General features: G+C 48.1%; 1 protein-coding gene across 1 annotated transcript in view; it reads right to left on the bottom strand.

Annotated features, from left to right (window-relative positions):
* The window catches only part of TDRD1 (tudor domain containing 1), a gene marked incomplete at its 5' end in the record, with an annotated part of 488,249 nt that overhangs the window by 414,398 nt on the left and 46,660 nt on the right, over positions 1-27,191 (bottom strand). The window contains 2 exons of the mRNA XM_029610456.1: positions 7,266-7,371; positions 8,636-8,789. Coding sequence (XP_029466316.1) covers positions 7,266-7,371; positions 8,636-8,789 — 260 coding nt within the window. The remainder of the gene's footprint in view (positions 1-7,265; positions 7,372-8,635; positions 8,790-27,191) is intronic.

Below are 27,191 nucleotides of genomic sequence, written 5' to 3'. Positions count from 1 at the left end.
TATTCAATAAACATACACATGGTTACTGTGACTCCAACATCACTCTAAGCTACAACAGCAAGAGGAAATGTGGAAAAAAGGATTCGCACTCACAAAGTGGGGAGTAGCTGGCTTGTTAAGGCGGTTACTACCCCAAACCAAATAAGCCTGATACTTCACTTTCAATGCATATCCAGCATAGCTCTCTGCTTCAACGGCAGGGGAGAAGAAAAACTGATACTTCACGCATAGCTCTCTGCTTCAACGGCAGGGGAGAAGAAAAACTGATACTTCACGCATATCCAGCATAGCTCTCTGCTTCAACGGCAGGGGAGAAGAAAAAAGGATTCGCACTCACAAAGCGGGGAGTAGCTGGCTTGTTACGGCGGTTACTACCCCAAACCAAATAAGCCTGATACTTCACTTTCAATGCATATCCTGCTTCAACCGCAGGGGAGAAGAAAAACTGATACTTCACGCATATCCAGCATAGCTCTCTGCTTCAACAGCAGGGGAGAAGAAAAACTGATACTACACGCATATCCAGCATAGCTCCCTGCTTCAACGGCAGGGGAGAAGAAAAACAACCAATAAGGGCTGAATAACACAGTCTGGGTAAAACAAATAAACATGGGTGTAGCTTGCTTATTGCGGCGGTTACTACCCCTACTACCCCTAACTAATCAAGCTTGATATTTCACTTGGTTGCAGCTCCATCACTGCTCTCTACATTAATGGTGGGGGTGGAAGAGAAATAGAACCAAAGAGCTAAGAGAAACAGATAAGTATGAGAGAAAAATGTGAAGCTTGCTGGGCAGACTGGATGGGCCGTTTGGTCTTCTTCTGCCGTCATTTCTATGTTTCTATGTTTCTATAGGTTACTAAGAGCCAAGAGAAACAGATAAGTATGAAAAAAAAGAGTGTGAAACTTGCTGGGCAGACTGGATGGGCCGTTTGGTGTTCTTCTGCTGTCATTTCTATGTTAAGTTTTTACTAATAGGTCTGAAATTTCATTTTTCAGTTCCTTCAGAACTCTGGGGGTGTATACCATCCGGTCCAGGAGATTTACTACAACTCTTCAGTTTGTCAATCAGGCCTACCACATCTTCTAGGTTCACCATGATTTGGTTCAGCCCATCTGAATCATTACCCATGAAAACCTTCTCCAGTATGGGTACCTCCCCAACATCCTCTTCAGTAAACACCGAAGCAAAGAAATCATTTAATCTTTCTGCGATGGCCTTATCTTCTCTAAGTGCCCCTTTAAACCCTCGATCATCTAAAGGTCCAACTGACTCCCTCACAGGCTTTCTGCTTTGGATATATTTTAAAACAATTTTACTGTGAGTTTTTGTCTCTACGGCCAACTTCTTTTCAAATTCTCTCTTAGCCTGTCTTATCAATGTCTTACATTTAACTTGCCAACGCTTATGCATTATCCTATTTTCTTCTGTTGGACACTTCTTCCAATTTTTGAATGAACATCTTTTTACTAAAATAGCTTCTTTCACCTCCTCTTTTAACCATGCCGGTAATCATTTTGCTCCATGTCGCAGCCTAGCAGATGTCGGCAATTGGTACTGAACGATAGTGTGGTAAGATATTGCCATGGCCCTTACAAAATGTGCCTGCACTCACCCCTGGAGAGGAAGGCTTGCTTTTCTTATAGCAGAACTGGATACAGTCTGCTAGCTAGTTGGAGAGAGTTTGTTTGCCCACTAGAACTCGTAGCTTGTCTTTGTCAAAGAAGCAAAGAGTTGGGTGGATTTCATATGGAGGGCAGTGCAGTCTAGGTAGATTGCAAGTGCACGCTTACAGTCCAAGATGTGCAACCCCTTCTCGCACTTGTGAGAGTGAGGCCTTGGGAAAGAGTGGGCAGACTATAGACTGAGTCCACCTTAAGAAGAAATTTAGGGTGAGTACGGAGGACCAGTCAGTCACAAAGGAACCTAGTGTCAGGTGAGTATGCAACAAGGGCTTATAACTCGCTGACCCTTTTAGCAGAGATGCTACGAGGAAATTTAATGTTATAGGAATGCAAAGGCTTGAACGGGGAATGCCTGAGCCTTGTAAGCACTACATTTAGGCCCCATTCTGTAACTGGTGATCGTAGATAGGGCTCCATCCAGTGACACCACTCATATGCGAGGACTACCATCCTGCTTGTCCTGAAAGAATAACTAACGCCATATGTTTCAGTGCCCGGCGGGGATCACGGGGCTCAAGACATCAACTGCGTTGGGAGGACACAGAGGAGGATATCAGGGCGATCCAGCAACGGTTCCAGCCTTGTCACTCCAGTCGGCATCGGTGCAGGTGCCGACCTCAAAGGTGTTGGCGAGGGTACCGGAATTAGAGGAAGACACTAGTATCAGTAGTGGGGGCACCGCAAAGCACGATCCTCTGCCAGGCACACCCGACATTCCAACTCCGCCTCTGACAAGAGGGCAGGCTGAGAGGAGAGGGGTGGTCCAACTCATCGGGGCGTTCAGCCCTGAACCACCGACATTGAGGGAGGATGAGGTCTCCATGTCGAGGCCACTTCAGAGGCAGGGCAACAAGCGCCATGGTCCTCATGTGCCCAGTCCCATGCGCAGACAAGGACTGGTGCTTGAAAGATATTCCACGGTGCTCGGCCCGGTCTTTCCCCAGTACAGAGGATGAGGAAGACTATCTTGAGTTCCAGGACTCTGAGAAGACCAAGACTGGCCAATTCCCGGAACCCCCCTGCTCTCAGAGCTTCAGGGGAGGGGTGGTGACTGAGGGCGCACCATTCCCCTCGGTCCTTGGGCATCAATGGTGCTGACATCGGAGTAGAGGGCTTGGACTTGCCAGAGTCAAATACCTTTTCCATTTTGTCCAGCCTGGCCCGGCAGCCCTTTGGGATCATTTGAGCACACAAGTTGCAGCCATGGACATCGTGCCTCAGTGACTCCTAGGTTCCAAGGACAGTTTTTAAAGGAAGAGCTGGCTTCTAAGAGTTGAAATACTATATTTTCTCCCTTCAATTAGGACAACTTCAATGGAACACAGTAAGCCGTAAAGAGAATTGTCCTTTGTGCCATAAATCCTAGGCTGGCAGAAGCTGTTGTCCCTGACAAGGTGTGAAGCGCTCTTTGTGCACCAAGTACTTGACCACAATTGTTTTGTGGACTTGCAACAAGAAAATTTCAGAAATCTGCCACATGGAGGCCCTAACTGAAGACTTCCCTCCCATACACCTAACCCACCTATACCAAGAAAAGAACGATGGGGTTTCAGTGGCCTTAACAATACACTCAAACCCCTTCACACTATTTTGCCATTTCCCTTCCTCCCCACCCCAGTGTCTTACCTCCCTCCTTCTAGCAGGAAAGCTGAATGCCCTCTCTCTTTCCCCAGGGCCAAGCATCAGTCCTTTTCTCTCCCCCCACTTCCCTACCCAGGCAGCAGTATCTCTTTCCCAAGTCCCTTTTCCACGCAGAAGAAAGGACATGGAGGGGAAGTAGAGGCAGCACCAGATGCATGGGGACTACAGGGCAATTCAAGAAAGTCCCAGTATTCAGTACCAGTATGTACCCCCTGGAAAAAAAAAAAAAGCCCTAGGTATGTTTCAACTGTAAAACCATAGCCCAAGACTAGTTACTTACAGGCAGATACAGTACACCAGAGCGCACTGTTAACTAGCATTTGGACGCACATTTGACGCGCTAGCTTTACCCCTTATTCAGTAAGGGGTAATAGTGTGTCGAACACACGCATCCAACCCCCCCCCCCCCCCCCCCCCCCGAGACTAATAGCGCCCGCAAGATGCAAATGCATGTTGATGGCCCTATTAGTCATTCCCGCGCGATACAGTAAGTAAAATATGCAGCCAAGCCACACATTTTACTTTAAGAAATTAGCGCCTACCCAAAGGTAGGTGTTAATTTCTGCCGGCACCGGGGAAGTGCACAGAAAAGCAGTAAAAACTGCTTTTCTGTGCACCCTCCGCCTTAATATCATGGCGATATTAAGTCTGAGATCCCAAAAGTTAAAAAGTAAAAAAAAAAAAAAAATGTAAAAGCAGCCCATGGCTTGAAACCCAGACGCTCAATTTTGCCGGCGTCTGGTTTCTGAACCCGTGGATGTCAGCGGGCTCGAGAACAGATACCGGAAAAATTGAGCGTCGGCTGTCAAACCCGCTGACAGCCGCTGCTCCTGTCGAAAAAGAGGCGCTAGGGACGCACTACTGTCCCTAGCGCCTCTTTTTACCACAGGCCCTAATTTAAATATTTTAGTTTAAAACCTACAATCCCCCATGAGAATTTCATCAATGTAAATTCCATGTCATAAACCATACTATACTTAATGTCGTATTGTTACCGAATAATAATGGCACCCCCTATTTAAAGTATGATCTATATTCTCCTTGATATATGTGCCCTATTGTAAACCGTTATGATGGTAAATAACTTAATGACGGTATATAAAAACTTTTAAATAAATAAAAAAAATAAACACTGAATCGCGCGCACAGGTCACTGGCCTGTGCACTCGCCCGCTCTCCCGCGAACTTTACTGTATCGGCCTGTTAAACAGTAATGTTTGGCTGAAGATTTATTTTATTTAAAACCTTTTTTATACCGGTGTTAGTGTGAACATCACATCGGTTTACAATATAACAAAATGAATAGAAAATACAATTAACAAGGGAATAAAACAGGTGGGCGAAGAGAAACACGGGAAAGCAGCATAGAAAGATAGTACAACTGGTGTAGAGTTCTTAACATAGGTAACTATCGGAACATATAATTCACAAGATAATTCACAAGAGGCTCGAACTGCTTCACAAGTTGAGCTGGCATCAAGGCTCTACTAGTAGAGGTTATAGCAGCAGACTCCTGGAGGAATTACAACAGCACTATCCTGAATTCTGCGGGAGCATTTCACAAATACAAAAAAATGTTTCATGAAAGTAAAAGGGGGTAAAAGATATGTACAGAAAAAAATTCTGTAATAATTTTCATTACCACTTGAGCTAAAGGAAAATTAGTTTCTTACCTGATAATTTTCGTTCCTGTAGTACTATGGATCAGTTCAGACAGTGGGTTGAACCACCTGTCCAGCAGATGGGGACCGAGAAAAACTAAAAAGGTATCCTATACCAGGACAGAGCCCTCCCTGCGTCCCTTCAGTATAAACATTATCAAAGCAGAGAAGAACTAGTTAAAGATAAACCAGAATAAGATCAAGCAAGTAATAAACTTTAACAATCAATTGGAACCCAGCGGTTCAACTGGTAAGTAGTTTCTCTTACATGAGAAGCAATATAAAGAGTACCTCCGGTGCCTTGTATTTCAGGTAGGAAGTAGCCAATTCGAGATTCTGTGAAAATAAAGCTTCGAGCAGAAAAATATGAGCAGACGTAGAAAGGGCGGGAGTCTGGACTGATCCGTGGTACTTCAGGAATGAAAATTATCAGGTAAGAAAATAATTGTCCTTTCCCTGTACGTACCCGGATCAGTCCAGACAATGGGATGTACCAAAGCTTCCCTAAATAGGATGGGACCGAGACAGTCCCGCTCGAAGCACTTGCCTACCGAAGGAGCCAAACACTGGCGCTTGGACATCAAGGTGATAATGACGAGCAAGAGTATGCAGAGACTTCCAAGTAACTGCTCTGCAGATTTCTTGAGAAGAGACTGACTGACTCTCTGCCCAAGAGGCAGCCTGCAAACTCAAAGAATAGGCCTTCAAGCCCTCCAGGACCGGCCGACCCCTGACGTATATATGCTGCTGCAATCGCCTCTTTCAGCCAACGAGCAATTGTAGCTTTAGAAACCTTGTTTCCCTTATTTGGACCACTCCATAAGACAAAGAGATGATCAGAGGTTTGAAAATCATTTGTGACCTTTAAATATTGAAGTAGGTCACCACCAGAAGTGCTAGCAATATCCTCCGTGGAAAAGGAAGGGAGTTCCACCAACTGATTGACATGGAAGGATGACACGACCTTTGGTACAAGAGAGGGGACCATCTTGAGAGAAACACCTGAATCAGAAAAGCGAAGAAAGGGCTCCCTACAAGACAGCGCCTGTAGCTCGGACACCCTCCTTGCGGAACAAATAGAAACAAACACTGTCTTAAGCGTAGCCCGCCGGAGAGGTTCGAAGGGTGCCTCACAAAGGGCCCGAAGCACCAAGTTAAGACTCCAGGAAGGACAAGTAGCCCGAACAGGTGGATTCAAATGCTTGGCACCTTTGAGGAAGTGAACGACATCCGGGTGAGCTGCCACTGCGTAACCATCAATAGTGCCTAAGAGAGACCTGAGGGCCGAAACCTGCACTCTCAAAGAATTGAAAGACAAAACCTTGGAAAGGCCATTCTGTAGAAAAGAGAGGACCTGGGAAACTGGAGCCTTGCGTGCCGGCACTCCAGACTCATCACAGACCTTCTTGAACACTCTCCAGACCCGGACGTAAGCCCTTCCCCTTCTCAAACACCGCTCAAAAGCCAGACCGCTAGACAAAAGCGATTCGCCCGATCGAAAAATACTGGTCCCTGCGGAGCAGATTGGGAAGGTGCCCGAGCGAAGAGGACTGTCCGTCGCCAGGTTCACCAGATCCGCGAACCATGGCCGCCAAGGCCACTCCGGTGCTACAAGAATGACAGGACCCTGTGAAATTCTATCCTTCTGAGAATCTTTCCCACCAGAGGCCAAGGTGGGAACATGTCAAGAACAATGCCGTGGGGCCAAGGAAGAACCAGGGAATCCACAGTGGCCATCAGGTCCAGGTGAGGGACCCCCCACCTGCATACATTCAGCTCCATTGCCCCAGACAACTCCCACTCTCCGGGTTCTAGACGCTGCCGGCTGAGGAAGCTGGCTTGAACATTCTCCTTCCCCGCTATGTGGGAGGCTGCCAAATGATCCAGGTGACGTTCTGCCCAGGCGAGCATCTTGCTGGCTTCTAAGGCCACCGGACGACTTCTGGTGCCCCCCTGTCGATTGATGTAGGCTACCGTGGTGGTGTAGGAGAAGAAAAGGAGACAAATCTAGGGAACTGCAGATTCAACTGTCAATCTGCTGGAGACAGAAATACTGAAGGGACTCAGGGTGGGCTCTGTCCTGATATAGGATACCCTTTCAGTTTTTCTCTGTCTCCATCTGCTGGACAGGAGGCTCAACCCACTGTCTGGACTGATCCGGGAACATACAGGGAAGTTTATTTTATTTAACTGCTAATCAATAAAGCATCAAAGCAGTTTACAGAGTTAATAAACAGAACGCACAACAGATTCAAAATAAGAGGAAAAACACTTACTTCTGACTGATGGGTTTACATACAACACTGTGCACCGGCCAGTCCTCCTTCTGACAACTTGCAGAACAATAATAAGCCTGCTTACACTTTGCACACCTCTGTGTCCCTACAAAGGGCAGGAAAAAAGTCACACTCAGAAAATACACAAACTAGCTACAAAGATTTGTCTTCATTTTAAAAAGGTTAGTTTATAGGACCCTTCTAGAAAGTGGTACATATTAATAGTACAGGAAAGGCAGTTAGCTGCAACTCCATTTAACAAAAGCTCTGTCCACAGTAAAGATTAAGACTTGCTAATATTTTAGAGCAGTACATCATAGCTCCATACTAAATTCTCTAGAGCTCATCTTTTGTTACAAAAATACCTTTTGAGAAAATCTAGAGTTCCCTGTTTCCTGCAGCAGCTCCAGAGTATATCCTGAAGCAAGTGTTAGAAATTTCTGCACGTGTCAGAAGCAGAGGCACACTAGTGTACACTTCAGCTTTCTCTTCTCTCCAGTTTCTGCTGCCTCCCTCCAAGCCACACATGATCCTTATTTTCTGCGAGTCATGCAGTGCTGGCAGGGTGGCCAAGCAGAGCTACAAAAATGTAGACAGCAAGCCACTCTGCAGCACTGGGAGGGAAGGACAGAAGTTTAGTTCAGCTGAAGGCAGAGTAAGAAGTGGCCACACCAGTGGGAGGAATCGGTATCGAAGAAGCAGCCCAGCCTGCAGCAGCCAAGGGATACACACAACCTGCTCCACAGCATCAGGGAGGATTAGGAACTGCCAAGGTTTGTGGCAGAACAGAGGTGGCCTTGTTTGCAGCAGAAGGGAGAAAGGGGACCTAGCCTACAGAAGGGAGGAAAGAAGGAGGTCTGGGTCTGTGGTGGGAAGGAGGGAGGGAGGGAAAGAGGCGACCTAGACGATGGAGCAGTGCCAGGAGCAGGGAGAGATGCGGCCCAGTCTGCAGTAGTAGGAACTGTAAAGGTGTCCCTGTCAGTAGCAGCAGCAAATGTGCTGGAAGAGAGGGAGAGATGCAGCTCAGGACGGAAACATAAGGGCTTGTCAGTTTCTCCACTGCTATATTCTGCAGCAAAAAACAACTTATATAACAGTTCCCAAGACATCATGTGAAATAAGGGGCCTTGATTGTAGCATTAACTGCGATAGGACCTCTGACTTAGGCTTCTGTCTACTTTAGGTTCAGATGTTTATTGGATCTCCCATGATGCGTCACTGTCACTTACAGTCATCCTCTCAAAGCCAAGGAAAACTCCCAGTTAAGGTCGGGAAGCTGATGAACTTGTCACCTGCAAAGTTCATTTCATATAAAAGTTTAAATTACACTATTCTCACAAAACCTACCATCCTCTGATCACAGCACTTACCGCATAAACCACATTGATGGCAAGTGGTTGTTCGAGTCACTGGTGCTAATGAGTTAAATAGGTTCAAATCATAGCCTGGGGAGAAATATTTTTCTGAAAAAGTCTTCACCTTGCTCTGTCTTGTGTGAGGCAACTTGCTTCCAGAATCGTGATTCTGTATTGAGTGGTATAAAAATAAAAAAACTGTATTAATATTTATAGAAATAACAAAAAAATGCTGAGATTACTTACCTGATAATCTCCTTTTCCTTAGTGTAGACAGATGGACTCAGAACAAGTGGGTATAGTGTGCTCGTGCTAGCAGCTGGAGACGGATCTGATGTCAGCACGGGTACATATACCCCCACAGGAAGTGAAGCAACTCAGTAATCTTCCTTGCAAAAGCTGTTATGGATATATGTGTACTGACCGATCAATGAATAAGAAAACAGGATTCCCCTGACTGATTGATAGTAGCTGGAGACCGCCAGCGTTTCCAACCGGAAGGCGTCGACACCTGGTAGAGTGGATGCTCTTATGTAAGAAACTGACATGGCTTACCTTGAATTGGTGAAACCCATGTACACCAGCAGCCGGGCGGAATGCTGAGTCCATCTGTCTACACTAAGGAAAAGGAGATTATCAGGTAAGTAATCTCAGCATTTCCTAGCGTGTAGCCAGATGGACTCAGAACAAGTGGGATGTACAAAAGCTTTACTCCCGGACTGGGCGGGAGGCTGCCTGAGGACCGCGTAGGACTGCCCTCGCAAATGCTGTGTCCTCCCTGGCCTGGACATCCAGACGGTAAAATCTGGAAAAGGTATGGAGGGAGGACCATGTCGCCGCTTTACATATTTCTGCGGGCGACAGCATCCTCGATTCTGCCCAAGATGCTGCTTGTGCTCTGGTAGAATGAGCCTTGACCTGTAAAGGTGGTGACTTTCCGGCCTCTACGTAGGCCGCTCTGATAACTTCTTTGATCCAACGGGCTATGGTAGGCAGAGAGGCTGCTTCCCCTTGCTTCTTCCCGCTGTGAAGGACGAACAGATGGTCCGTCTTTCTTACTGCTTCTGTCTGTTCCAGGTATCTGGGTAGCAATCTGCCGATGTCGAGATGGCATAGCAAACGCCCTTCTTCTGATTTCTTCAAACCCGCCGTGGTTGGCAAAGATATGGTTTGGTTGAGGTCAAATTGTGAGACCACTTTAGGTAAAAAGGAGGGAACCGTGCGAAGATGGATAGCCTCAGGAGTGATTCTAAGAAAGGGATCACGGCAGGACAGCGCTTGTAGCTCTGAGATGCGGCGTGCAGAACACACTGCCAGCAAGAACACCATCTTCAAAGTTAGCAAACAGAGAGACAGGCCCCGAAGGGGTCTGAAGGTGGATCCTGCGAGGAAATCCAAAACTATGTTGAGGTTCCACAGGGGCACTGGCCACTTCAGTGGCGGACGAATGTGCTTGACTCCTTTCAGGAAGCGGGAAACATCTGGGTGCGTGGCAATGGTCTTGCCATCCCTCCTGGGACCGTAGCAAGACAGCGCAGCCACCTGAACCTTGATGGAGCTTAGGGAGAGACCTTTCTGAAGCCCATCCTGTAGGAAATCCAGAACAATAGGGATTGTGGTCGCATGTGGATTGGTGCCATGAGTGTCGCACCAGGCTTCAAATACTCTCCAGATCCTTATGTAGGTGAGGGATGTGGAAAACTTGCGAGCTCGGAGGAGTGTATCTATCACCAGCTCCGAGTAACCTCTTTTCTTCAGTCTAGCCCTCTCAATGGCCAGACCGTAAGAGAGAATTGAGCCGGATCTTCGTGGAGGATGAGACCTTGACGAAGCAGGTCCCTGAGAGGAGGCAGGGGAAGGGGCTCCCCTGCCAGTAGTCTTCTCATGTCCACGTACCAAGGTCTTCTAGGCCAGTCTGGTGCCACTAGAAGAACTAGGCCTCTGTGTCTCTGAATCTTGTGAAGCAGGGCGCCCAGCAGGGGCCACGGAGGAAAGGCGTATAGCAGAGTCCCTGGAGGCCATGGCTGAACCAGGGCGTCGATCCCGTGAGAACGGATCTCGCTTGCGGCTGAAGTATCTGGGGTACTTGAGCATTGGACCTGTCCGCCAACAGGTCCATGTCCGGAATCCCCCACTGATCCACGATCATCTGGAAGGCTGTGCGGGACAGCTGCCACTCTCCCGGATTTAGGCTTTCCCTGCTGAGGAAGTCGGCCGCGGTGTTGTCTCTTCCGGCAATATGGACGGCGGAGATGTCCTGGAGATTCGCCTCTGCCCAAGCCATCAGCGGGGCTATCTCTAGGGACACCTGTTGGCTTCTGGTTCCGCCTTGTTGATTGATGTATGCCACCGTGGTGGCGTTGTCGAACATCACTCTGACTGCTCTGTTCCTCAGTCTGTGGGCAAATCGCAGGCATGCGAATCGGACTGCCCGTGCCTCTAGACGGTTGATGTTCCACCCCGACTCTTCTCTGTTCCACTGCCCTTGGGCGGTAAGCTCTTCGCAGTGTGCTCCCCAGCCACTCAGGCTGGCATCTGTGGTGAGCAGAGTCCACATGGGGGAGGACATCTTCGACCCCCTGCTCGTGTGGTCGGACTGCAACCACCACCGTAGCTGGGTCCGCAGTCTGGCTGGTAGAGGTAGATGCACGGAGTAATTCCGGAAGCGAGGGCTCCATCGAGAGAGGAGGGAGCGTTGTAGTGGTCTCATATGGGCCCTTGCCCAGGGTACCACTTCCAGGGTGGATGCCATGAGACCGAGAACCTGCAGATAGTCCCAGGCTATGGGCCGAATGGCTCCCATCAAGGACCGTAGACGCGTCTGGAGTTTTCACCTCCTCTTGGTAGTGAGGCTGACTGTCTGCCTGGGTGTCGAACCGAACTCCCAGGTATTCCGGTGATTGGGAAGGCTGTAGGCAACTCTTGCTCAGGTTGACTACCCATCCCAGGCTTTCCAGAAGGGCGATCACTCTGTTGGTTGCCCGATGGCTCTCCTCTCGTGATTTCGCTCTGATCAGCCAATCGTCTAGGTAGGGATGGACAAGGATTCCTTCCCGTCTGAGCGCCGCTGCTACTGCTACGATCACCTTGGTGAAGGTCCGCGGCGCCGTGGCTAACCCGAAGGGCAAAGCCCGGAATTGGAAGTGTTGTCCCAGAACCTTGAAGCGTAGGTAGCGCTGATGATCCTGATGGATCGGGATATGCAGGTAGGCTTCTGACAAGTCTAAGGCCGTGAGGAATTCCCCTGGCTGTATTGCGGTCTTGACTGAGCGCAGAGTTTCCATGCGAAACCTCGGGACCCTTAAGTACCGGTTGACTGACGAGGTCCAATACGGGCCGAAAAGTGCCCTCTTTCTTGGGCACCATGAAATAAATGGAATAGTGCCCAGAATCCATTTCCCCTGCAGGTACTGGGATTATGGCTTTCAAGGACACGAGCCTTGCCAGGGTGGCTTCCAATGCTGCTTTCTTGTGGATTGTTCACGGAGATTCCACGAACCTGTCCGGAGGGATGTGATGGAAGTCCAGATAATACCCCTCTCGGATGATGGCGAGGACCCACTGGTCCGACATAATCTCGACCCATCTGGGGTAGAAGAGGGTTAACCTGCCCCCAATGGCTTCGACCCTCGGATGGATCGGCTGATTCTCATTGGGGGGTGCGGCCGGGACCCGAACCCGAGCCGGCTCCCCTCTTGCGCTGCTTGGTCCGAAAGGACTGGTTCCTGGCCTGAGGACGAGGCGCCTGGTAGCGACTCCTATAGGGAGTGAAGCGTTGGGAGCTTCTACCTCTGGAGGGCCTTGGAAAGGTGCGCTGGTTCCTCTTGGACCTGTCTTCCGGTAGTCGAGGTACTGGAAAGGCACCTCATGTGCTGGCCAGTTTATCTAGGTCGTTGCCAAACAGAAGAGACCCCTTGAAGGCATTCTAGTGAGACGTGTCTTAGAAGGGGCGTCGGCTGACCAATTTCGTATCCAGAGCTGCCTCCTGGCTGCTACTGAGGATGAGACCCCCTTGGCTGTAGTACGGACTAGGTCGGAGGCGGCATCCGTAAAGAACGAGAGAGCGGACTCCATGTCAGCTGCCGGGGCATTGTTCCTGACCTGTGACAAACAGGAACGCGTTACCATGGTGCAGCATGTTGCGATTCGCAAAGATAGAGCTGCTACCTCAAAGGTGTGTTTCAGGATGGCGTCCAGGCGGTCATGAGCGTCCTTGAGGGCCGCCCCCCCTCCACTGGAATGGTAGTGCGCTTGACCACAGCGCTAACTAAGGCGTCCACCTGAGGGCACGCCAGCATATCCTTGATTGCCGGGTCCAGGGGGTACATGCCGGACAGGGCCCGACCCCCTTTGAATAAGGCCTCCGGCGCATTCCACTCCAGATCGATCAGCTGTTGTGCCGCTTGCAGGAAGGGGAAATGGCGGGCTGTGGGACGAAGACCGTCCAGTAGGGGGTTCTGCGTAGATGCCTCCATGGTGCTGGGGCCTGGAACAGCCAACTCCGTCAGGCACTGAGAGACCAGGTCGGAGAGATCCTCCTTGGGAAAGAACCGCTTCATAGTTTGATATAGCTCTATCCCAGAGGGAAGTTCCCCCTCCTCGGGGGGTTCTGACTCGTCCTCCGAGACATTAGGGTCCGCATGAGCGGGACTGCCCGGAGGCGGATGCCCGCAATAAGGGCGAGAAGGGCCAGGGGTAGGGTCAGCCGGAGCGGCAGCAGGGCCTGGATGGGACGCTGACTGCATCTGTACAAAGGTGTGGATGCCCTTAAATAAGTCAACCCAGGAAATGGAAGCGGTCTCTAGCCGCCGGGGTACTAAGTCCCCCGGAATTCCTGGCTGTTCAGGGCGCCCCACTAGATCCGGGGTGGCCCCTGGGGAACTGTCGGTAAACCTTGGTTGAGACTGGTCCTGGCCCGAGGCTCCCATGGCCTCCTCACATTGGGCACAAAGGGAGTCTGGCTCCTCGCTCTGCGTGGCTCTAAGCTGGCTCGCTGAGCATAGGCCAAGAGCTTTCACACCGGAAGCAGGAGGCGCCTCCCCTGGAAATGCCTGGGCGTTCAAATGTTCCATCGCTGCGAATACAGGGCGCCGGCTTATACCAATAATATGCGCTTAATAATATACAATATGCGCTCAATATACAATATGCGCTCAAGCCTATGCGTTCAGCATTATGCGGTGAATAATATCCAATATGCACTCAAATATCCAATATGCGCTCAATAATATACAATATGCGCACAAAAACATACGCTTAGTAATGTATGTGCTGCGTTGTGCGCTTCTCCACTGGCGCCTATCCTGGGCGCTTAATACCTTAACAAGGTTAACAAAATGGCAACCTCCACGGCGTGTCGTCCACCGGCAACACCGCCGATCCTCGTACCTCGGAGACCAAAAGTAAGAGATGTACGCCTAACCTGATCTTCGGCGCTTCCCGGCTGTAACCCGGCGGTCTCCGACTGCGGGGGGAAGAGGGGAAATACCTTCACCGCCGCGCTCGAGGAAATGCACCCGCTGCCTCTAAGCCGCCAAACTCGTCTCGCTCGGGGCTAAGTCCACGCCGGGACCTTTCAGCCAGGACCTTTCAGCCGGGACCTTTCAGCCAGGCCCGAGCCCTTCTCGCTCGGAGGCTAGATCCCTGCCGCGATTCGGCCACCGGACCGAGGCCTAAACCTCCGAGGGATCGCGGAAATCACCTCGGGAAACTCAACTGGGGGAGGGACCCGAGGGTATCACCGCAGGAGTGCGGGGCTCGTTGTCTGTATCTTCGTAGTAATTTAGTAAGTCAAAGTAGAAAGTAGATTGGAAAACACGCTCAGCGAGCGTGCAGGAGCTCCAAACTGCTTTGGAGACGGAAATTACTGAGTTGCTTCACTTCCTGTGGGGTTATATGTACCCGTGCTGACGTCAGATCCGTCTCCAACTGCCAGCACGAGCACACTATACCCACTTGTTCTGAGTCCATCTGGCTACACGCTAGGAAAGGTACCTTTAAATTCTGGTTCTCAGTCTTCATATATCATTGTGGACCATGAGGTCTTCCTCTGAAATCCAGTAAGGCAGGGCAGCCTATATGTGACTCCAGATGATGACCAAAACAAATTAGTACAGCCCTTCCGGTTATGCTCTGCATGAGGTGGAAGAAGCCTAATTGAACTCCCCTAAACATCGCTATTTTCGTTAACTCTGCAGTCTCCTTGGGCCTAATAGAGTGATGTCTCATAATAAAGAGATGGGAAAACATTCTATACCATTGATGTGGCCCAATCGTGAAAATAAAAATAAAACTACGAAAAGGCTCATGTGGCAGATGTGCGGCAAACAGATGACTCAGCCTCTGAGGATGAGGCGCAGGTTGAAATACGGAAGATGATTTCATGGCCAGTTTTGCAAAGAGAATACCTAATAAGTTGGACAACTGGCTAAGTTTCATTGTTGAAAAAGTGGCAAACCTAGTTAAGCATGTGCAGGATCACGCGGCAAGAACTGATGACTAGGAAATTAAACTCACAGACCTGGAAATGGTTGCCACGTTTACCAGTGTGAAAACGGACAAAATGGAAAAGAATTACCTCTATCTGATAGACAGAATTGGCGACCTGGAAGATCGCTCGCACCGATGTAATATCTGTGTTTTTGGCATCCCAGAATGAGGAGAAGGCAGTGATGTGGTAAGCTTTTTTCAAAGTGGTTACCCAAAATAATAAAGCTTGAGAATGGTGTGAGGTTCATTAAATTTGACTGAGAATAACATGCGCTAGCAACAGCACCAGCCTCTGGAGGCAGACCATGAGTTGTGATTATCAAACTATCTATTAAGTATACCTTGAACCTGGTGATCCTGTTTTACTTACCTACCCTATAACCCATCCCAGTTACATACCCACCCTACTACCTTATTTTGTAATCCTACCCTATGTTTAGTAGAACATGTTCTATTAACTAACACACAAATCCCATAACTGTAAACAGACACGTTGGCAACACATTGTGATGATTTTTATCTAACATTTTTCTCGACTACTGTAAACCATTCTGATGGCAAAACTGAATGACGGTATATAAAACATGATAAATAAATATAAATAATTTCACAGATAAGTGCTTAATTTTAAATGCTGTATGAGACCTCAAAGAAATTTATTTTCAGGGAAATAGATTTTGATTTTTTCCCCCAATCTCCAGAGGAAAAGTCAGGGCTTTGCTACAATTAAAAAGGACTTGCAAAACCTCAATCTTCAGTACATTTTATTGTATCCGGCTAAGCTGTGCATCTTCTATAATAGCACATCTGTCACAGTAGACATTGTTAAAGCAGTGGAAAAGTGGACATAAGAGCAATGAAGGGATCATGTAGCGGAAGCCTAGTCATGGCCTAGATACACATCCTGTTAATTTCAGTCTCCTTGCAGGGATTGGCGGTTGGGAGACTTGAGTAACTGAACTTGACAGGAGTCCACTCAAGAGATGCCTGGTACAATTTGGCCATCTTACAGTGCTCTTGAATTTTGTTCTCCTTGCAAGTATTTCTAATTGTGGAGGGTCTCCTATTTGAGATTCTGTTTACCCGGTTCGTACCCATTTGCTTCAGAGATTAAATCAAACTTTTTTTTTTTCAGCAGCCCAGATCCTAAAATGTATTTGGTTGTTTTTGCTTTTTGCTATGCCCAAATAAACAGTGAGGCTCAGGGCTTGAATTATGGTAACTAACGCGTTTAAGGGGAGGAATAAGTTACTCTTTATTTTTCCGTTATTTATTATTTTTGCATAGTTACCAACAGATACCAACCAGATAATTTGCTTTGTATTTTTTGGAGTGAGGGGAACCCTCTCTCTGGATCGCAATATGATTTTTTGCTAGTCTCGATTTGGGGTCTTTTCTATTTTACAACTTCAAATTGGGTTTTTTTTACATTCGGCTTTTTCCTGAACAATTTGGGTTGATCATTTGGGTGTCTGGGCAACAATAAACGTTATCTTAGCTATGTCATTATTGTGTGCTTTGATTACTTTATGATACCTTCAACTCCTTGTGTGCTTTTAAGTTTCCCTCTTCCAAAGATGCAATTCAGAGCGCTGTTAATTGCTCCTCTCCTAGGCACTGATTGGGGTGGTTTGGTTTAGGTAAAAAGAATATGTCAGTTTTATAAAGCTGGGGATAGGTTAGGTAATTTGATTGGGATTAGGGGAGGGATATTGTTGGAGGATGTGTTTATCCTCCAGTTGCAGGGAAAGAGGATAATAGTTGGGGTGGGTCCCTCTCAGCCTTGAAGTGCTTCATCACTTGAGGGTGGATGGGTCTTTAGGGTTGGGGTGGGAGATTGTCAGTGGAAGGTGAGATGGGGTGTTGGTACAAAAACTGCTGTTTCAAGTAGTTGGGGGGAAAAAGGCATACTAAATTGCAGTATACAAGAGGATTACAGTAGGTGACGGTTTAGAGGCACCCTTTCATAGTATTGGAGACATTTTTCCAATTCAGCAGATTTTGCATAATGTTTGCCTATATTGCTCTTCATGTTAATATCTATATAATCAAAAAATGAGTGCATCAGTAAACTGCGTTACACTAAATGACCACAGAAAGCAAATGTTGCTTACCTGTAATAGGTGTTCTCACAGGACAGCAGGATGTTTGTCTTCACATATGGGTGACATCATCAGGATGGAGCCCAATCATGGAAAACTTCTGTCAAAGTTTCCAGAACTTTGACTAGCCCCTACTGGGCATGCCCAGCATGGCACTAACCCTGCAGCCAGCAGGGGTCCCCCTTCAGTCTTATTTGAAAGCTACAGGGAGTGCCGAAAAATAAAACAAAACGTTACGAACCCAACACCACGGGGCGGCGGGCAGGTTTCGTGAGGACTAACATCCTGCTGTCCTGTGAGAACACCTGTTACAGGTAAGCAACATTTGCTTTCTCACAGGACAAGCAGGATGGCAGTCCTCACATATGGGTGAGTACCGAGCTGAGGATGTCCGAACATGCACCAAATGTACCCAACGGCGTGCAACAGGTACAACAACTGGGGTGGAATTTGGTAGAGGGCATCCTGAACCCTACCGGGCAGGCGGAAGGGTATTGGTACGTCACGTTGGAAATAGGTTACGCAGGACAGATTGGCCGAAGATTGAATCCTGTCTTCAGGCTTTGTCCAAACAATAGTGGGCTGTGAAAGTGTGGAGAGAACTCCAGGTGGCAGCCCTGCAAATATCAGGAAGCAGCACCGATCGTAGGTGTGCTTCTGAAGTCGCCATGGCCCTCACAGAGTGTGCTTTAACATGGTCTTGAAAAGGAATGCCTGCTTGCTGGTAGCAAAGAGATATGCAGTCCGCCAACCAGGAGGAGAGAGTCTGCTTCCCCACAGGTTGCCCTAATTTGTTAGGATGGAAAGAGACGAATAACTGAGTGCTCTTCCTGTAGGCAACTGTACGGTCTATTTATTTTATTTGGAGATTTTTATATACCACGGTACATATAGATATACATTACCTCGGTTTACAGTAAACAATAACTTAGCAACAGGCTTTACATATAACAGGTTCTACAGTAAGTAAACAATAAGTTAGCAACAGGCTTTACATATAACAGTTTATATAGAAAGTAAACAATCAAAAGCTTCATGTTTTACATCAATAACAGTTTCCAGAGAATGCACTATAGCTTCTGTAATTATAATCAAAAATGAATGTTTGAGCATAGCGTAACTTAAGCCATTAACCTGTTAGAGGAAGGATCTTATCTAAGTAGAACGCTACCTAGATACCTAGCGGTCTAGGTAGAACGCTAGAGCCCGTTTAAAGTCAAGGGTATGCAGAGCCTGTTCCCCTGGGTTGGAGTGGGGCCTGGGAAAGAAGATAGGTAGTATCTTGGATTGATTAATGTGAAACTCCGAAACTACCTTAGGTAAAAATTTAGGGTGAGTGCAGAGTACCGCCCGGTCCTGCAGGAGTTTAGTGTAAGGCGGATAGGTAACTAGGGCCTGTAACTCACTAACCCTGCGAGCTGAAGTGATAGCCAAAAGGAAAATCACTTTCCATGTAAGATATTTTAGGTCACAGGAGTGAAGAGGTTCGAATGGTGGTTTCATGAGCCGCCCGAGAACCAGATTAAGGTCCCAAGAAGGGGCCGGAGGACTTAAAGGTGGCTTGATATGGAGCAAGCGTTTAAGAAAACGTGTTACGAGGGGTTGTACCGATATAGGGACATCCCCAACAACTTTATGGAAGGCGTCTACCGCACTGACATGCATTCTGATGGAAGAGGTCTAGACCTGATTCCGATAAGTGCCAGAGATAGTCCAAAAACCTTGGGAGTGGACAGGAAAAGGGATCATGGGATTGCAAAGAACACAATGATGTATACCTTTTCCATTTATAGGAATAAGACTTTCTTGTGGAAGGCTTCTGTGAAGCAATCAGGACATGAGAAACGGAATCTGAAAGGTTAAGTGGTTGAAGGATTAACCTTTCAACATCCATGCTTCACGAGAGTCTTCGAGAGAAGAGGAAGTGGAGGGAATGCATAAAGCAGACCGGCTGCCCACGAGAGGGAGAATGCATCTCTGGGCTGAGAGCACTCGCTGCGAATGAGAGAGCAGTAATTGTCCACCTTGCGGTTCTGAGGGGACGCAAAGAGGTCTATTTGGGGATGACCCCATTGCTAGAAGAGAGAAGTCGTTACGGAGGGATTGAGAGACCACTCGTGAGGTTGGAAGACACGACTCAGTTTGTCTGCCAAGACATTGTGCACTCCCGGCAAATAGGTGGCCCTGAGGTACATTGAGTGGGAGAGTGCTTCCGCTCAAATTTGTGCAGCTTCCTGACACAGAAGGAAGGAGCCTGTGCCTCCCTGCTTGTTGATGTACCACATGGCCACCTGGTTGCCCGTCTGAATCAGGATGACGTGATTTGATAGGCAATCCTGAAAAGCTCTGAGAGCATAGCTCATCGCTCGAAGCTCCAGGAAATTTATCTGGTGTTTGGCTTCCTCTGGAAACCAAAATCATTGTGACTGCAGATCGTTCACATGAGCTCCCCCCCAGCCGAGGTTGGAAGCGTCGGTGGTGAGAATGAGTTGAGGATCTGGCAGGTGAAAAGGCAGTCCATGGAGGAGATCGTCTGTCTCTCACCTGGTGGAAAGATCAGAACAGAGTGCGTCGGTGATGTGGACAATGGTTGACAGAGGCTGAGTTCCTTGAATCCATTGTGACCTCAGCGTCCAATGCATGACTCATGGCCAGGCGGGCCATTGGTGTGAGATGGACTGAGGACGCCATGTGTCCGAGAAGGACAAGGAATTGTCGAGCTGTTGTTGTATACTGAGACTGCAACTGATAAGCGAGGGACACGAGGGTTGCACTCGTTGTTGAGGTAGAAAGGCTTTTGCCTATAAGGTGTCCAAGTCTGCCCCAATGAACGATAAGGTTTGAGATGGGACTAAATAGGATTTCTCGTAATTGACGAGAAATCCTAGAGAGATTAGAGTGTGCAGGGTCAAATCCAGGGACGATCGAGCGGCTTGCTGGGTTGGGGCCCTGATTAACCAGTCGTCTAGATAGGGGTAGACGTGAACACCTTCTTTCCTGAGAAAGGCTGCGACAACCACGAGACATTTGGTAAAGACTCGTGGTGCCGATGCTAGGCCGAATGGAAGCACTTGGTATTGATAGTGCTTTGGGCCTACTAAAAACCTGAGATACTTGCGATGAGCTGGAGCTATCGCAATGTGGGTGTACGCATCCTGGAGGTCCAGAGAGCAGAGCCAGTCTCCTCTTTGTAGAAGAGGTAGAAGCGAGCCCAAGGTTACCATCTTGAACTTTTCCCGCTGGAGGTACTTGTTGAGGGCACATAGGTCCAGAATTGGACGAAGCCCCCTGGATATTTTGGGAATCAAAAAGTACCGGGAATAGAACCCTAGGCCTTGTTGTGAAAGAGGGACGGGTTCTATTGCTCTTAACTGGAGAAGGGAAACCTCCTGCTCCAGAGGGACAGAGTGGTCGGTTACTCTCCACGCTTGTAGAAGTGGTGATTCCGGTGGAAGAGCAAGAAAGTTCAGGTGGTAACCCTGAGCAATGATTGCTAGCACCCATTGGTCGGTTGTGATTGATTGCCACATGCCGTGAAAGTGGCACAATCGACCTCCCACTGGTATTTATTTATTTTAAATTCTTATATACCGGCATTCCTGTAAGATCATATCGGTTTATAGTACAACAGAACTGTCGCGAAGGAGCGATACATTGAAACATTGTTAAGCATTTGTAAAAAATTAGGATAATTGAGGCACAAATAACATGAAAACAATAACTCAAGGATATGCAAATACAGTCCATATGCCACTTAACATAATATATAGTCTATAGCTAATTAATAGTAAACTGATAATAAAATAAGTGATTTATAATAAATATATAAAGAGTAAATCTAGTAACCGCGCAAAGGTGCATTGCAACAGGGGGGAGGGGAACAGGGCGAGAGTGTTGAGGAGAGGGGAAAGGGCTCCAGTTAATGTTGACGGAGGAATAGGGAAAGTCCTTGACCGCGAGGTGGTATTAGTGAGTGTTTAAGTAACCAAAAAATGCTTGACTAAAGAGCCACGTTTTAAGTTTTTTCTTGAAGAACTGCGGGCATGGTTCTTGCCAAAGATCCGGGGGCAGCGTATTCCAAAGAGTGGGCCCTGCTGTTGATAGCACTCGCTTTCTGAGGGCGGATTTAGCAGGAGGGGCATAAAATGAGCCTTTGTAAGCTCTTCGGACCAGTCTGACAGAGGTGTGAAAACGAAGTTGGCTGCTTAGTTTGAGAGGGGAGATGTTGTGGATATCCTTGTGGATCATCATGAGAACTTTAAATGAGATCCTATATTTAATGGGTAACCAATGAAGTGACTGAAGGATGGGAGTGATGTGATCTCTTTTGTTTGAGTTGGTGAGTAGCCTGGCGGCAGCATTCAGACCGTCTCTAGAGGTTTGATAGAGATCGCGGGGAAGCCGAAGAGGAGGGCGTTGCAGTAGTCAATTTTTGATAGGATAATGGATTGCAACACCAGGCGGAAGTCTCGTGTGTGAAGGAGAGGTTTGAGTTTTTTAAGAACTTGCAATTTAAAGAAAGGCTGGCTGGCAGAATGGTATGGCTGGCAGAGGGATCAGGCTGCTGCTCTCCAAGGGAACGCCAAAAACCTGAAGCAGGCCCCGGCTGGGGAGCTGCTTGTGGCTTTTGCTTCTGGGGCTGGCGGGGCTGAGATTTCTGATAAGGCCTCGTAACTTGGGACCTTGTTGATGGAGGATAGTACTTCCTTGGGTGGAAGAATGACTTCTTAGAGTCCTTCTTGAAGGGCTGTCTAGAAGGGAAGTCAGAAGGTATTGATGAGAGCTGTTTGAGGGTATCATGATGGTCCTTTAATTCAGCCACTATTTGCTGAATCTGTTCACTGAACAGATTATCTCCTATACAGGGCAGGTCAGAGAGCCTGTCTTGTACTTCTGGGCGAAGGTCAGAAGACTTCAGCCAGGCCCAGTGTCTTGCCGAAATGGCAGTTGCAGACACTCTAGTAGGGGTGTCGAAGATATCGTAAGCTGTTCCTTATCTCATGCTTTCCTGCCTCAAATCCCTTGTTGACAAGGGTTTGAAAATGTTCTTGAAATTGATCAGGCAGGGTTTCAGAGAAGTCCTGTATTTGCTTGAAAATGACCCTGTTGTATTGGGTCATATATAGCTGGTAAGAAGCAATCCTGGAGATAAGCATGGCCCCTTGGAACACTCGACGACCAATATTGTCGAGGAACTTGTGCTCCTTGACAGGAGGGGTAGAGGAGTGTGGTTTTGTCCTTTTTGCTTTCTTTTGAGCCGATTCCACCACAACTGAGTGGTGGTCAAGCTGAGATTTTTGAAAGCCAGGGGCTGACTGTACCAAATAAGTAGTGTCAGCCTTTCTGTGTACTGGGGCAATGGATCCAGGGTTTTCCCAGTTCTTTTTTTTTTTTGAGGAGGTCAAGAAGAACTTGATGAATGGGAATAGAAGTGATCACACTTTAGGGGCATCCAGGAATTGGAGAAGCTCCATCATCTGGTGTCTATCATCTTGCTCCGTCTGAAGCTGGAAAGGGACCAATTCTGACATTTCCTTCACAAAATTAATGAAAGAGAGGTCCTCTGGAGGAGAACGCTTTCTACTTTCAGTAGGAGAGGGAGGTGAAGGTAAGTCATCGGTGTCTGTGGAAGTACCATAACCACAAGTGTCATAAGGATCAGTAGGCTGACCTGTAGGACGAGAAGGAGGTTGGATACCTGAAGGGCCTAGCTGAGGCTCCAAGAAAAATCGAAGGAATCACCGGGGGCACCGTGGACGCCCTGGGGGGCATCGGTGCTGGCATCGATGGCGCCGATGTGCATATCGCTCCCGATGAATGAATCTGTGGCGAGGGACGACATGGCATCGATGGCTGAGGCAATACCCCCGAAGGAGGAATGCGAAACAGTGTTTCTCCTCCCGATGAAGCTGTCATCGGGGAGCGCACCGGGGCCATTGGAGACCCAGGAATTACCGGTGGAAGGGCAGTCATGAGCACCTCTCCATCCGGGATAGCAGCGGTGCCAGCGCTGCTGGAATCGGGTCGGTGACCGGTTCCACTCTCGGTGCCGGTGGGACCTGGAGTCGTTGCATCGCCTTGTCGATGGCCTCCTGGACCAGCCGGTCCAGTTCTTCCTGGAGACCTGGGGCAATCAGCTCCAGCTTCGTGATGGAAGAGGGAGGCTGAGGCACAGTCAGAAGGACCACCTTTACAGGCAAAATCGCGACTCCCAAACCCCGATTGGGTGAGGGTGGCCTCGATGTCCCGGTCGCAGGAGTGGTCGGTGCTGTTCCTGGACGGGGCTTCTTCGATGGTGGCGAGGTCGATGATTTCGCTCCATCAACGGTCCGAGACTTACGATGCCGATGGCGATGTTTCTCCCTTGAGGGGGAGAAACGGGAGTCGATGGCCGTGAAGACATTGATGGCGGGCGGTCACCGGACAGTTGTCGATGCTGGTGTGACTTCGACGGTGCCGGTTCCGATGACATCATGCGATGGATGGCGTCGGGGTGTGAGCACGGAAAAGGAGTCCCATCTTCTCCATTCTGGCTTTGCAACCTTTTGGTGTCATGCGGGCACATTTGGTGCAAGTCAGGACATCATGCTCACAGCCTAAACACATTACACAGACTCTATGAGGGTCTGTGATAGACATGGTGCGAGTACAGTCCGGGCACCGACGAAAACCCGACGCCATGGCCAGAGAAAAAAATCGAGCCACGGTACGGTCGACGGCCAGTAGGCCGCGAGGGCCAAACTAGACGGTAATCGATGAAAAACTGTGAAAAACTTACCGGAGTACCGCAGCCTGAGAAAAGTTAGAGGAGGGACCCCTGTGGGGCAAAATAATTTTAAATAAGTCCGTGAGGAAAATTCCTGTCAGGAATGTGTTCAGAGCTCCTAAACTGCGAGGCTACTGCTGCGCGGAAAAAAGAAGACTGAAGGGGGACCCCTGCTGGCTGCAGGGTTAGTGCCATGCTGGGCATGCCCAGTAGGGGCCAGTCAAAGTTCTGGAAACTTTGACAGAAGTTTTCCAATGATTGGGCTCCATCCTGATGATGTCACCCATATGTGAGGACTACCATCCTGCTTGTCCTGTGAGAATATATTTTCCTATTAAAAGGAAATGGATTCTCCAATACACATGACAATCATGCACAAATATTAATGCTACTAGAAACATTCACTGCTGAGGAGCATGCAACTGGTTGGATTGGATCTATTACTCCTCTGACTCTTCGCGAAGTTGGGGAGGTTATACATTGATTGGCAAGAATTTGCCCCTATCAATCGTTCATTATGTGACCCAGAGAAGAGGTATGTATGTGATTTTAGAATGTATAATATATTCTACCACCTTTGTATTAGCAAATGTTTACAGTCTAATAAGGATCAAGCTGAGTTCTACAGAGCTCTCACAGACAGGCTGGCAATCGTTGGGTTTGGGAACATGTATATTGGTGGGGACTGGAAAGTTTGCCTATATCCATTGACAGAATGCAATGCCCAGATCTGGCATAAATATCTCTGCATCCAATAAAGATATGACTGAAGCTTTCAAACTGGTAGATATTTGGAGGCACTATCATCCTAAGGAGAAGAACTACACATTTTTCACCAGTAGACTTAACTACATTTTACGTACACCCAATTTGACTCATCAGGCTAAGCTGTGATTTCTGCCTAGTACCATCTCTGACCACCACTCTGTTCAGCTTCAGCTGTCTGTAGTTGGGCCCAAGCCATACTTGTGGCGACTTAATACTTCATTATTAGGTGATAAAGAATTTCCTAGTCTAGTTAAGACTGCAGTGGCAGACTTTAATGATAGTAACCCAGAAAGTGATAACACCCCAGGCTCTGTGATGGAAGACATTCAAAGCTTTCTTACTAAAAAAAGCAAATGTTGCTTACCTGTAACAGGTGTTCTCACAGGACAGCAGGATGTTAGTCCTCACATATGGGTGACATCACAGGATGGAGCCTAATCACGGGACACTTTTGTCAAAGTTTCTAGAATTTTGATGGCCCCTACTGGGCATGCCCAGCATGGCACCAACCCTGCAGCCAGTCTTGTTTAAAAAGCTACAGGAATTGCCGAAAAATAAAATAAGAAACGCAACGAACCCAACACCGCGGGGCGGTGGGAGGGTTTTGTGAGGACTAACATCATGCTGTCCTGTGAGAACACCTGTTACAGGTAAGCAACATTTGCTTTCTCACAGGACAAGCAGGATGGTAGTCCTCACATATGGGTAAGTACTGAGCTGAGGATGTCCGAGTATGCACCAAATGTACCCAAGATGTGCAAGGCACTAGGACTGGGGTGAAATTTGGCCGAGGGCATCCTGAACCCTACCGGGCAGGAGGAAGGGTGTTATCTCAAGTTGTGACTATATTTAACAGTTTTTATATACCGATGGTCGTTGGGAACATCTCATCGGTTAACAAGAAACAAAAAGCAGCAACAGGCTTTACAATGAACATAGAACTGATGACTAGGTTACGCAGGACAGATTGGCCAAAGATGGAATTCTTCAATCTTTCGGCCTTGTCCAAGCAATAGCGGGCTGTAAAGGTATGGAGAGAACTCCAGGTGGCAGCCCTGCAAATGTCAGGAAGCGGCAGTGAGCATAGGTGTGCTACTGAAGTCGCCATGGCCCTCACAGAGTGTGCTTTAACATTGTCTTGAAATGGAATGCCTGCTTGCTGATAGCAAAAGGATATGCAGTCCGCTAACCAGGAGGAGAGAGTCTGCTTACCCACAGGCTGCCCCAATTTAATAGAATGGAAAGAGACAAACAATTGAGTGCTTTTCCTGGGGGAAGCTGTATGGTCTAGGTAGAATGCCAGAGCCCGTTTAAAGTCAAGGGTATGCAGAGCCTGCTCTCCTGGATTGGAATGGGGCCTGGGAAAAAAGGTAGATAATATAATGGATTGATTGAGATGAAATTCTGATACTACCTTAGGCAAGAACTTGGGGTGAGTGTGGAGTACTGCCCGGTCCTGCAGAAGTTTAGTGTAAGGCGGATAGGGCCTGTAACTCACTAACTCTGCGAGCCGAAGTGATTGCCAAAAGGAAAATCACTTTCCATGTGAGATAGCGAAATTCACAGGATTGGAGAGGCTCGAATGGTGGTTTCATGAGCCGACCCAAAACCAGTTTGAGGTCCCAAGAAGGGGCCGGAGGACACAGTGGAGGCTTGAGGTGAAACAAGCCCTTCAGAAAACCTGTTACAAGGGGTTGTACTGATATGGGAACATCCCCGACACTTTTATGGAAGGCAGCCACCAAACTAACATGCATTCTGATGGAGGAAGATTTTAGACCTGACAGACAAGTGCCAGAGATAGTCCAGAAACTTCGTGATTGGACAGGTAAAGGGGTCAAGGGATTGAGACCAACACCACAACTAAAACCTGTTCCATTTGTAAAGGTAGGATTTTCTCGTGGAAGGCTTCCATGAAGCAATCAGGACACGGGAAACTGGTTCAGAAAGGTTAAGTGGCTGAAGGATTAACCTTTCAACATCCATGCCGTCAGGGACAAGGCTTGAAGATTGGGGTGGCGCAGGCACCAGTCGTTTCGCGTAATCAAAAGCAGGTCCTTTCCCAAGGGAATGTGCCTGTGATTGGAGAGATCCTGAAGTACTGGAAACCACACTTGACGTGGCAGTGAGGTGCTATCAGGATCATGGTTCCCTTGTCCTGACGTAACTCCACGAGAGTCTTTGAGAGAAGTGGAAGTGGAGGGAATGCATATAGGAGACTGGGTGCCCATGAGAGAGAGAACGCATCTCTTGGCTGCGAGTGAGAGAGCAGACGTTCTCTACTTTGCAGTTTTGAGGTGATGCAAAGAGGTCTATTTGAGGGTAACCCCATTGTTGAAAGATTGAGTCCCCTATTGAGGGGTTGAGAGACCACTCGTGTGGTTGAAAGGTGCGACTTAGCTTGTCTGCCAACACATTGTCCACTCCTGGCAAGTAGGTGGCCCTG

Source organism: Rhinatrema bivittatum, chromosome 7, assembly GCF_901001135.1.
Source record: "Rhinatrema bivittatum chromosome 7, aRhiBiv1.1, whole genome shotgun sequence".
Classification (NCBI taxonomy): domain Eukaryota; kingdom Metazoa; phylum Chordata; class Amphibia; order Gymnophiona; family Rhinatrematidae; genus Rhinatrema; species Rhinatrema bivittatum.
Note: the sequence above shows the minus strand (reverse complement) of the source record. Positions and strands in the feature narration are given on the sequence as shown.